The 12,219-nt window shown below is 43.8% G+C and overlaps 1 protein-coding gene across 3 annotated transcripts in view; it reads right to left on the bottom strand.

Moving 5' to 3' along the window:
• PRPF3 (pre-mRNA processing factor 3) overlaps positions 1-5,799 on the bottom strand; it is a 30,464-nt gene extending 24,665 nt beyond the window's left edge. For 2 of the 3 annotated variants that reach the window (XM_066377346.1, XM_066377347.1), the window contains exons 1-3: positions 5,690-5,799; positions 2,533-2,722; positions 1,779-1,909 (exon numbers count right to left, since the gene is read on the bottom strand). In XM_066377346.1, coding sequence (XP_066233443.1) covers positions 1,779-1,909; positions 2,533-2,677 — 276 coding nt within the window. In that variant the 5' untranslated portion in view covers positions 2,678-2,722; positions 5,690-5,799. Of the gene's footprint in view, positions 1-494; positions 591-1,778; positions 1,910-2,532; positions 2,723-5,689 lie in introns of those variants that run through there. The other variant, XM_066377348.1, reaches the window with a different exon arrangement.
• Between the last annotated feature and the right edge of the window lie 6,420 nt (positions 5,800-12,219).

Here is a 12,219-nt window from a genome sequence, read left to right as displayed (position 1 = left end):
TGGACCATCTCACCCAACTTCATCCTTCTCCCACTCCAGTCAAGCAAATTTCATCCCCATGTCCTTACAAATGTGCCCATCTCAAAGTCTTTGCAAATGCTAATGCTCACATGTGTAACGATCTCCCTCAACTTTTCCACATCCCTGTTCTAAATCCTGCCTAAACCTCACTTCCTCTAGGAAGTTTTCCTCATTAATAATCTCATCCCACTGTTATTTCACCTCCTCTTAGCACTTAACAGTTTGGTTCGTACTATGTAAAATTAGGTTCTGCTTGCCAAGTGTTAAGTCTTTCAATGTTAGTATTTTCTCCCAACTAGAGTATAAGTTCTTCTGGACAGGGACTTTCTCTTTCTATTTCAGTATTCCCCAGTAATAATTTGTTCTTATCAAACAATGGGAACTTAAATGTGTCGACTAATTTGTAAGGCGAATTTAACATGACCAAGAGTGGCCAACTGTAAGGGACAATGGGAAAAAGCAAATGTACACACCGGTGGTAGGCTTTGGGTGACATCCCCTCTTCACTAGGAGGGCTCGTGTTTTGCAAGGACATATCCTCGGCCAGGGGCGAGCGCTTCCTGGAACTCCTACAGTTCAAGAGAAAGGACTCTCCCATAATATATTGTGTGGGATAGGGACTTGAATGGACCAAAATGGGACCCGTATCCCAGGGCTATCTAAATTCCTACTTCAAGAAACCATTTTTATTAATCCCACCCAACCTCAGCATTCCCTCAGCACTTACACAATAGCATGCCCTATCATAACTAATCTTCACTCTACAGATCTGTGTATATACTGTGGATCACACATTCCCCTTTAAAATTCAACAAAAGTCTACAGTCAACCCGAAAATTTACATGAAAGTGCTACACAGATTTTATCATTTGTGACTTTATTTTGTTGTACTTCCTCCACCCCAACCCTTAAGTTGCAAATTCCTTTACCTCGAAGACTATATCTTTTTCCTCTGATCACCTTCCAATGCCCTAAACACAGTGGTTCCATAACCTAGCCAGGGACCAAGAAGACACTGCTATTCACCATTTGTGCCTCAGGAAAAGAAATAGGAAGCCATGGTATCAAAAGCATTTTGGAAGTTTTGATGGGAGTCACAGAAAAGATTTTTTAAAAAGAGACAGAGAGAAAAGAGATAAAGATCATCTACTTGATACTGCAAATACCCAGAGGCCATGACCAATTAGCAATAGAATAGAAAGTGAAGTAGGTAAGGGAGTAACCATGGTCCTTTTCTGTAAGCTACTCATGGGGCCAGATGACAAGCATAAGCTACATACAAAAATGGCAGGCTTTCCAGACATATAGTAAATACTAACTGTTGTCAGGTATGCCATCTACAGTCCATTACAGATAAACCCCTATAAAGGAGCAACGAGATCCACAGCTCAGGTAGCAGTGGAGTCACATTCTGAAGCGATCTATTAGGCATCAAATAAATCAAAGCATAAAATCTTAGATCAGTGAATCTACAGATAGTAAAGGGAAAAAGAGACACAGGGAAACATGAGAACCAAAACTATCTATGCAAAAGGACAAAATTACCAATTGTTTTCTTGGAATATTTCAACTTATTAACTTAAGTAGTTCATAAGATGGTGGTAATACAAGATCACCCCTCTGCTTTACGGTCTAAGTACCTCTCTTGAATATTAGATATTCTAATAGTGGATATCAAAGTATGAACCCGGTAAGCTCAGCAACTTTGTTACCATTCAAAATACTCCTGAGTTATCAGATAGTTAACTGTAACCTACCTTTAGCTCTCGTTTTCTGCTCCTGTCACTGCTAGACTTGGAATGTCTAGAGCTTCGGCCTTCTTCCACAGCCTCAAATAGTTTGTCCACAAATCGGAGAGTAGAATCATCAAGAAAAGGTTTTAGATGGTCTGAGAGAAAAATAGAGGTGGCAGGGTTGAAAAGTAAGAGTACTTTACTTTAGTCTAATACCAGGCATATAACGGACATCAATACTGGAAATTTATCCCTAGGTGGAGGGAAATGCTTCCTTAAGTTCTTTGTAGAACTCCCCAAAATTTCTTACACTGAATGATTTCACCCTATGAGGTAAAAACATAGTTATAATATTTTAGAGTAGAAAGTAGCATAGTCAGAGCAATCTATTCAAGTTGAGCAAACTTTAGGATGAAAAATCTCCCTAACTCTTCTCAAATAGCATGTTGTAGGAGACAACCATTAACAAAATCTACCTCCTTCAACTTTTTCATGTATTTAATGACTTCTGCATGTGTAGATGTCAACCTGAATCTGAATGTACCCACTTCACTTTAGCATATTTACTAAGTAAATTTAACTTAAGTAATTCAGTACAGTGCTCAAAGGAAGTCAGACTGTGATTCAAAATATGTCACAAAAAGAGAAAAAAAAGGAAAATTATTTGAGGAATTTTCATTATAATGCAAGAAAAAATAAAATGTAGCCTGACCTTTTTGGGGAAGTTCAGTTTTGGGTCACTTATATGTTAAGCCATAAGATACAGAAAGATACATACCAGCTGCCTTCTTCTTGTCCATGCCCTTCCCCACACAGTTCAGTGCTGCTGTGACCACTGTGGGTTCCGAGAAACCCAGTACCCTCTTCACTGTCTTCTCTATCCATGGTTTTAGCTCATCCAGCTCCCTTTTAGACAGTGCCATTCTTCAGAAAAAGGAGAGTAGCTCAAATGGGATTCAATCCTACACCTAAGAAGAAATCAGAAAGACTTAAGTTAGAGTATATAGGAAAAGACTAGTGATTCCAGGTATTGGTTAGCACATCAGGAATGCCTTTCCCACCCCTATTCACAATCCTTAGGCAAGTTCCTCCACTTCATTTCAAGCCACATACCTTTCCTAAAACCCTGACTTCATAGCAGAAAGAACTATATTCCAGTTGATTTTTAACCCTAACTTGGTACCAGTGGGTCAATGAAATATGTAGAGCAAACGAACCCTGGAATAATCTAGTCTGAGAAATGAATTCTAGCTTCTTTTTTGACCCTGTTGTATCAACGAGGACTGGCAAATTTATAAAAACAAGACTGCAAAAAGTCCACCCAGAGGCCAACTTTTCTATTCCTCCTACTTCTAAGTAGGTATTCTTTAACTCAGCTCTGACCCATAGGATTTTTTTCTTTTAAGAGATGTAAATAAGGGAGGGCTTATCCAGGTCAGATATCCTATATTCAAGCTCATAACCCGTAAGATTGTTTGTCACATTTCTCTGAAGTCATATTAATCCCAATGAGAATTCTGTATCCAGAGAACTTTCTCTCGTGTTCTACAGGGTCTGTCAGTTCACTTGAGTAATACCTCAGCTCAGAAAAGAATACCCTCATTTTGGGTGTTCTCTCTCTTTGCCTTTTCACCTTTATTCTCCAACATTTTAGCTTAGCAGAGAACACACTATCATAAAGGACTATTTACAACAAATTCTTAATTTATTTAATGCAAGTTAGTATAATCCTTAAACATTATTTGTGTTTACATTTTGATAACCTAAATCTCAAAACTCCTCATGGGCATAAAGAAAATTTTATTTCCCTCACAATCCCTAAAAAATAATAAATGGTACTGACCTCAATTTTCAAGCTAAGTTCTTTCCAAGCTAACTTCCTCCCAGCAGCAACACATATCAAGGTCTTATCTGGGAATCAATCTTACAAGACCTTTTTTTTTCTTTAACAGAGACAGAGAGAGAGAGAGAGGGATAGACAGGAACAGACAGATAGGAACGGACAGAGATGAGAAGCATCAATTATTAGTTTTTCGTTGCAACACCTTAGTTGTTCATTGATTGCTTTCTCATATGTGCCTTGACCGTGGGACTACAGCAGACAGAGTGACCCCCCGCTCAGGCCAGCGACCATGGGGTCATATCTATGATCCCACACTCAAGCCAGCGACCCTGTGCTCAAGCTGGTGAGCCTGTGCTCAAGCCAGCGACCTTGGAGTTTCGAACGTGGGTCCTCTGCGTCCCAGTTTGATGCTCTCTCCACTGCGCCACCACCTGGTGAGGCCATTGGTAGATTTCTGTATGTGTACTGACCAGGGACCGAACCCACAATCATGGCGTTTTGGGATCAACCTCTAACCAACTGAGCTACCCAGCCAGGGCCTCTTTCAAGATCTTTTTTTTTTTTTGGTATTTTTCTGAAGTTGGAAACGGGGAGAGTGTCAGACAGACTCCCGGATGCACCCGACCGGGATCTACCCGGCATGCCCAACAGAGGGCGATGCTCTGCCCATCTGGGGCGTTGCTCTGTTGCGACCAGAGCCATTCTAGCACTTCAGGCAGAGGCCATGGAGCCATCCTCAGCCCAGGCAAACGCTGCTCCAATGGAGCCTTGGCTGCCGGAGGGGAAGAGAGAGACAGAGAGGAAGGGGGGGTGTGGAGAAGCAGATGGACGCTTCTCCTGTGTGCCCTGGCCAGGAATCGAACCCAGGACTCCTGCACACCAGGCCGACGCTCTACCACTGAGCCAACCGGCCAGGGCCTCAAGATGTTTTAAGGCATCTTTTCTCCTAAAAGATACACTCCAGTTAACTTCTACTTTCTTGGCAGCTTTAGCCTCTTTAAGACCTGTTGCTATACAGTACCTAATTTTGATATAACCATATGAAGCTAGTAGATTAAAGTCATGAAACTAGAAGTGAAAGATTTTTCGCCTCGGTGACACATTTGAACAGTTCTATGGTGACTCTCTTCACCCATCATGAGACAGAAGTATAACTTACCAATCACCACATATTACATGTGCACTGCTCAAAAGAAGCATATTCAGATACCACATAGAGTGAAGAAAGAGCTCACAATGAACAGCTGCAACACCAAGCTCTATTATTTAGCAGCCTTGGGCAAGTGATTCCTCTGAGCCTCAGTTTATTCTTCATACAAACTGAGGACAACCGCCACACCTGCACTGTACTTAATTCATTCAATAAATAGTTATTGCATAACTACTAAGTGTCAAGCACCATAATGAGTGCTGAGGATACATACAGCAGTGAGCAAAACAGACAAGAATCCTCAGCTTAATGAGGCTTCTTATATCCTAGTACAATTGAATCACAGGCGAGAAAGTGTAAGCAATTTGAAAATCCAAAGCAATGTATGAGGTGCCGCCGTCAGATGTGTACTAACAGATGTTCAACCCAATACCCCATGAAATAAATGTGCAAACTAAACAGGCAGTTGGCAAACATGAAAGTTTCCAAGAGTAACTAGCTTTGTCATTCATCAAATGTTGGACAATACCGGCGGGGGGCGAGTGTTTTGGTTTGGAAGGAGAGAAAGGCAGAATGATCTCTGAATGAGCAGGTAGCAGAATCCAACCTTTTGAAGAGTTTCCTTATTCCGTGCTCGTATTCAGTACAACCCGACTCACCCCAAGGCCCCCATTCCTGTCTTTGCTCCCTCCGTCTCGCGACCGGTCCCCACTTCACTGTTCTACCCAAACTTATCTCTGAGCTCGTCTCACCCCGTCCCCTTCCCGCCCCCGCCCTTTTCCTCTCAACAATCTCATTCCAACCCGTTCTCCACGGAACCTTGTTCTTATCTCAGCTGCCTCCCCACAGAACCTTCCGCTTAGGTCCTCCTCCTGCACTAAGCTCTGGCCCCGGGCGCTCCGACCGGAGGATACCCTCCCTGGGCCCGGGACCACTACTCACCTCACAAACTTCAGCCCCTGAGACGGAGTCCGAACGTTACACCGGAACCGGAAACCCAATCGCCCTACGGCCTGCCGTAGCTACCGCCACCGCCGCCTCCACGCCGCGGGCCTCCAACACGTGACGGGGGAGAGCTGAGCTGCCGACTTGCGCAGCCGTAGTATCTACGGTCCCGGCCTTGGAGCGCATGCGTGATTGAGCCCACGGAAGTTCCCGCCTACTTGGTTTACCCCAGATGAATCTATTAAGTGAATTACTGCAAAGTTAATGTGGCCTGAAGCAGAACTTGGGCTGCTGTAGTGTTCCTAGTTTGGAAATTATCTGCGCTCGAGTTATGCTAGAACTAAAAGTGAGGCTAAACGCGGCCTTCCTAATAAAAAGTCAACCCTCCGAAAGACTCGACATCACTAGGATTAGCCACGTCTTCCTTAACCTTTCTCCCTTGGTTAAATTAACATTGGTGCTAGAGACCAACCACCCAGGCTCTGAAGATAGCAGTGCCCCTACCCTGCCTTTTATTGTTTCATTCATTAATTGACGGGACAAATATTTATTGATTACTAGTATGTGCCAGGAATCCTCTGAGATTCAATATTGTTTAACGATTAAGTAAGAACACAGGCTTTAAAGCTGGACTGCTTAGATTCGTATTCCAGTTCTTCCATACATTAATTGTGACATTAACCCATTTATTAGTTGTGACGTTAAGCAAATTACTTAAGCCTTCTATTTCCTTACCTGTAAAAAAACACACCTCATCTCATTGGTCTGCTGGGAAGACAAGAGTGACTCCGGGTAATGCATCTAAAAACAATACTTCTCTCCCTGGCCAGATAGCTGGGTTGGTTGGAGCATCATCCTGATGCACAGAGGTTGTTGGTTGGATTTTCAGGCAGGCCACATACAGAAACAGGTCTCTCTCTCTCACACACACTTGCCCTCTCTCTCTAAAATCAATAAATTAAATTTAAAAACCAAAACAGTCAGTGGTGCAGTGGATAGAGCATCGGACTGGGATGTGGAGGACCCAGGTTCGAGACCCCGAGGTCACCAGCTTGAGCGCCGGCTCATCTGGTTTGAGCAAAGCTGACCAGCTTGGACCCAAGGTCGCTGGCTCAAACAAGGGTCACTCGGTCTGCTGAAGGCCCACAATCAGGGCATATATAGGAAGGCAATCAATGAACAACTAAGGTGTCGCAACGAAAAACTGATGATGCCTCTCGTCTCTCTCCGTTCCTGTCTGTCTGTCCCTATCTATCCCTCTCTCTGTCTCTGTAAAAAAAAAAAAACCAAAAAAATAAAAAAACACCAAAACAGTGCTTCTTACAGAGTATAATAAATCTACATAATATATATATATATATTATTTTTATTTATTTATTTTACAGAGACAGAGAGAGGGTCAGAGAGAGGGATAGATAGGGACAGACAGACAGGAACAGAGAGAGATGAGAAGCATCAATTATCAGTTTTTCTTTGCGACACCTTAGTTGTTCATTGATTGCTTTCTCATATGTGCCTTGACCGCAGGCCTTCAGCAGACCGAGTGACCCCTTGCTCAAGTCAGCGACCTTGGGTCCAAGCTGGTCAGCTTTGCTAAAACCAGATGAGACCACTCTCAAGCTGGCAACCTTGAGGTCTCAAACCTGGGTCTTCCCCATCCCAGTCCAACACTCTATCCACTGTGCCACCACCTGGTCAGTACATAATATATATTGATATGTCCAATTCCCTACATGAATGTATAATAGCCATCTCTATTGTAGATATTATAATATTGCTTATATCTACTTATATAGACATGACAGTTTACACAATGAAAATTAAACTCTTGATTCTACGCCAGCCCTCCCCCATAAAAAACACCCCAGCTCCCAGTACAGTCTTCCTCGTCTCAGTTAATGGTAAATCTATTCTTACAGTTATGTAGGCCAATCTGAGTCATCCTGGACTCCTCTGTTCCATTGGCCCTTCTTTAAATATATATAGAACCCCTCTGCTTCTCATCATCTCCACTACTACCACTTTTATGCTTAAATTATTTTAGTAGTCTCCTAACTGCTTTCTCTTGCTTCCACTTTGTCATCTTTTAGTGTTGTCACATAAACATAGGTAAATTATCTAGTACTAGTAGTAGTACAGTAGGTACTATAGTGATCATGTTAACACATCAGAAAGGTCAAATTACTCCCCTGCTCAAAACTATTTCCTCTGGCTTTCCATATCACTGAGTAAAATGCCCTCTAAGATGTGTCTCACTCCTTACCTCTGTGATCTTATTTACTGCTACTTTTCTCTTCGCTTATTCAGCTCTAGAATCCTGACCCCTTTTTGTTCCTTGGACATGCAAAGAATAATGCCAAAGTCAAGGCCTTTGCACTTGTTGCTTTCTGCCTGGATTGCTCTTCATCTAGATATCTACATGTTTTGGTCCCTCATCTTCTTCAGATTTTTATTCAAAGTAACTATAAGTGATGACTTTTCTGACCACCCTATTTAATTCTGAAGTGTTGAGGACTGAAAAGCCAACAGGATTTTTGCAGTTTTGATTTTTGGGGGACCGAGGTGTGGGGAACTGGCTGTAAGTGGATAGTCTACCCAACCTACCATCTCACTTGGTCTGTGAAGTTGCAAAAGGCTGTTAAGCTGTGGTGCTGGATTATTTACACTACCCCTCATGTCCCTTGGAAAGACTGCAGTCAAGTTTCTCTTATCCTTTGTTTTATGTGAAGTTGAGATGTTATGTATGGTAGGGGTTTTCTGCATTTGGTAAAATTATTGAGTTGCCTTGGAAATGTGATCGGGGATCTCTGATTTGCTAATGGCCTTACTTTCCCTATAAATAAAGCAAGAAGCAGTTGGTCGTGGAGCACGCTCTGTTCTTGCTAGCAGCTTTGCAGAGCCCTCTTGAACCCATCCTTTTGTTCTTCAAGCGTATTTTCTTGATTTCACGCCATTTCCCACTCAGGACCTGGAATTACTACCCACATTGGTTTGCTGCACTGAAGACTGGTACTCTTGATTCCCCCAATGATTTTTTCTTTTTCCATAGTACTTATCACCACCTCTTGTACTAGTACTGGAGAATTTACTTATATTTACTGCTTATCATCTGACTCCCTCTGCTATAATATAAACTCCTTAAAAGCAGGAAACGTTGTCATTAATATATCTTTGAAATTTTTAATTTACTGATTTTAGAGAGAGAAGGCAGGAGAAAAACAGAAACATCAATCTGTTTCTGTATGTGCCCTGAGTGGGGATCAAACCAACAACCATTGTGTATTGGGATAATGCTCTTACTGAGTTACCAAGCCAGGGCATCATTAATATATCTTAAATGCCTACAATAGCATCTGGCACAATTAAACAATTTGTTGAAATAAAGAATGAATCTTTTGCCTGACCAGGTGGTGGCACAGTGGATACAGCATCGGACTGGGATTTGGAGGACACAGGTTTGAGACCCTGAGGTCGCCAGCTTGAGCGCGGGCTCATCTAGTCTGAGCAAAAGCTCACCAGCTTGGACCCAGGGTCGCTGGCTCCAGCAAGGGGTTACTCGGTCTGCTGTAACCCCCGGTCAAGGCACATATGAGAAAGCAATCAATGAACAACTAAGGTGTCGCAACAAAAAACTGTTGATGCTTCTCATTTCTCTCTGTTCCTGTCTGTCTGTACCTACCTATCCCTCTCTCTGACTCTCTCCCTCTCTGTATTAAAAAAAAATGAATAAATCTTTTCACCTGACCAGTCTTGGTACAGTGGATGGAGAGTTGACCTGTGGCGCTGAGGTGATCCTGAGGTTGCTGGCTTGAGCGCAAAGGTCTCTGGCTTGAGCCCAAGGTTGCTGCCTTGGAGCAAGGGGTCACTGGCTCAGCTGTATAAGAAGCAACCAATGAACAACTAAAGGCACACAACTACAAGTTGATGCTTTTCATCTCTCTTCCTTTCTGCCTCTCTCTCACTCTTTCACTCATGTAAAAAAAAAAAAAAAAAAAAAAAAAAAAAAAAAGCCTGTTGAATAGATAAGTGAGTTCCAACTTTGCAGAGTTGTAAGCTTTAAGTGCTTTTAACCTTCTGGTTCAATTCCCCAGAGGGAAATGTTTTGGGTTTTTTTTGTATTTTTCTGAAGCTGGAAACGGGGAGAGACAGTCAGACAGACTCCCGCATGTGCCCAACCGGGATCCACCCAGCACGCCCACCAGGGGGCGACGCTCTGCCCACCAGGGGGCGATGCTCTGCCCCTCCAGGGCTACCAGAGCCACTCTAGCGCCTGGGGCAGAGGCCAAGGAGCCATCCCCAGCGCCCGGGCCATCTTTGCTCCACTGGAGCCTCGCTGTGGGAGGGGAAGAGAGAGACAGAGAGGAAGGAGAGGGGGAGGGGTGGAGAAGCAGATGGGCACTTCTCCTGTGTGCCCTGGCTGGGAATCGAACTGGGACTTCTGCACGCCAGGCCGACGCTCTACCACTGAGCCAACCGGCCAGGGCCAGGAAATGTTTTATTAGGAACTAATTTTATCTCCAATATTTGGAATTGGATGGGTTTAAATCCTTAGTCTCTCTGTTACTAGCTGATTGCTTCAGGTTAATTTTTGAAGTTGTTTACTCATTTATAAAATGAGAATAAGAATCTCTACTTCAGGCTAACCTGTGGTGGTGCAGTAGATAAAGTATCAACCTGGAACTCTGAGGTCACTGGTTAGAAACCCTGGGCTTGCCTGGTCAAGGCACATGGGAGTTGATGCTTCCTGCTCCTCTGCTCTTCTATCTCTCTCCCCTCTCTAAAATGAATAAATAAAATCTCAAAAAAAAAAATTAAAAAGGCCCTGGCCGGTTGGCTCACTGGTAGAGCGTCGGCCTGGCGTGCAGGGGTCCCGGGTTCGATTCCCGGCCAGGGCACACAGGAGAGGCGCCCATCTGCTTCTCCACCCCTCCCCCTCTCCTTCCTCTCTGTCTCTCTCTTCCCTTCCCGCAGCGAGGCTCCATTGGAGCAAAGATGGCCCGGGCGCTGGGGATGGCTCCTTGGCCTCTGCCCCAGGCGCTGGAGTGGCTCTGGTCGTGACAGAGCGACACCCCGGAGGGGCAGAGCATCGCCCCCTGGTGGACAGAGTGTCGCCCCCTGGTGGGTGTGCCGGGTGGATCCTGGTCAGGCACATGTGGGAGTCTGTCTGACTGTCTCTCCCCGTTTCCAGCTTCAGAAAAATACAAAAAAAAAAAATAATAAAAATAAAAATAAAAAAAAAGAATCTACTTCAAAAGAGTACTGTAAGCCTGACCAGGAGGTGGCGCAGTGGATAGAGCATTGAACTGGGATGCAGAGGACCCAGGTTTGAAACCCCTAGGTTGCCAGCTTGAGCATGGGTTCATCTGATTTGAGCAAGGCTCACCAGCTTGAGCCCAAGGTTGTTGGCTTGAGCAAGGGGTCACTTGGTCTGCTGAGTGGCTTAGTTAGTTGTTCATTGCCTTCTCATATGGAGGGATGGTGGAGAAATAAAGCTGTAGATGGATGGTAGAAAAGGCAATCAATGAGAAGGCAATCAATGAACAACTAAGATGCTGTAATGAATTGGTGCTTCTCATCTCTCCCTTCCTGTCTGACTGTCCCTATCTGTCCCTCTGTCTGTCACACCCCCCCCCCCACAGAAAATTAAATTTCTCTAACCACATTGCAAGTTTCCAAAGGGCAAGGACCATATCTAAGTTATTTCTATGTTTTCCCTACTTTCTTCAGCATACATCTGTTAAGTGGAAGAAAAATAATCAAGCCTTTAGATTTAAAGAACAATGGTTCTACCATATTTTCTCATAGGCCTGCTTATTTATAAGTGTGGTATTTGTGAAAGGGAGAAAAGATACAAAATTAAGGCCAGAAGTCTGAAGATACACTATTACAAAACAAGGGGGGACAATGTTTGAACACTAGCAATCTGGAGAGGTAGAAGACTTGGCAGTCTGCTCAGTTTTCTTCCTCTTTGCAACACCATGCCCAGAGGCTGCAGCCTGGCTGAGATGAGGTGCCTTCTCCTATAGGGGTTGGAACCAACTCTTCTTATATCAGCAGCATGGCTGTCAGGAGAAAAAGTCAAGAGGAAATACACAACAGAAGAGGAAGCAGAGCAGCTGGTCTTCCCAGCATCAGATGCCCTAGCTGTTAAGAACCACAGACCCAGAAGTGACTGTGGGTAGGAGTGGTGGTGGGGACCTCTGCCTGGACTTGCTTTTGAGTACTGTAGGGCAGTGTTCTAGAACTTTAGCAGGCATCAGAATCACCTGCAGGGCTTGTTTAAATATATTACTGGCCTCCAACCCCAATTTCCAATTCAGAAGGTCTAAAATAAGCTCCTAGAATTTGCATTTGGTACAATTTCTCAGATTATGTTGATGCTCCACATCTGAAAACCACAGAGAACCGCAGCTATAGGTATTTCTAGCTCTGTGCCCTTCTATTTCTCAACACACCTCCATTCCCTTTTCTACCATCCATCTACAGCTTTATTTTTCCACCATCCCTCCATCAGCCTGTTAGGAAAA

This window comes from Saccopteryx leptura, chromosome 3 (genome assembly GCF_036850995.1).
Source record: "Saccopteryx leptura isolate mSacLep1 chromosome 3, mSacLep1_pri_phased_curated, whole genome shotgun sequence".
NCBI lineage: Eukaryota > Metazoa > Chordata > Mammalia > Chiroptera > Emballonuridae > Saccopteryx > Saccopteryx leptura.
The sequence above is the reverse complement of the archived record's forward strand: the minus strand, read 5'-3'. Positions and strand labels throughout refer to the sequence as shown.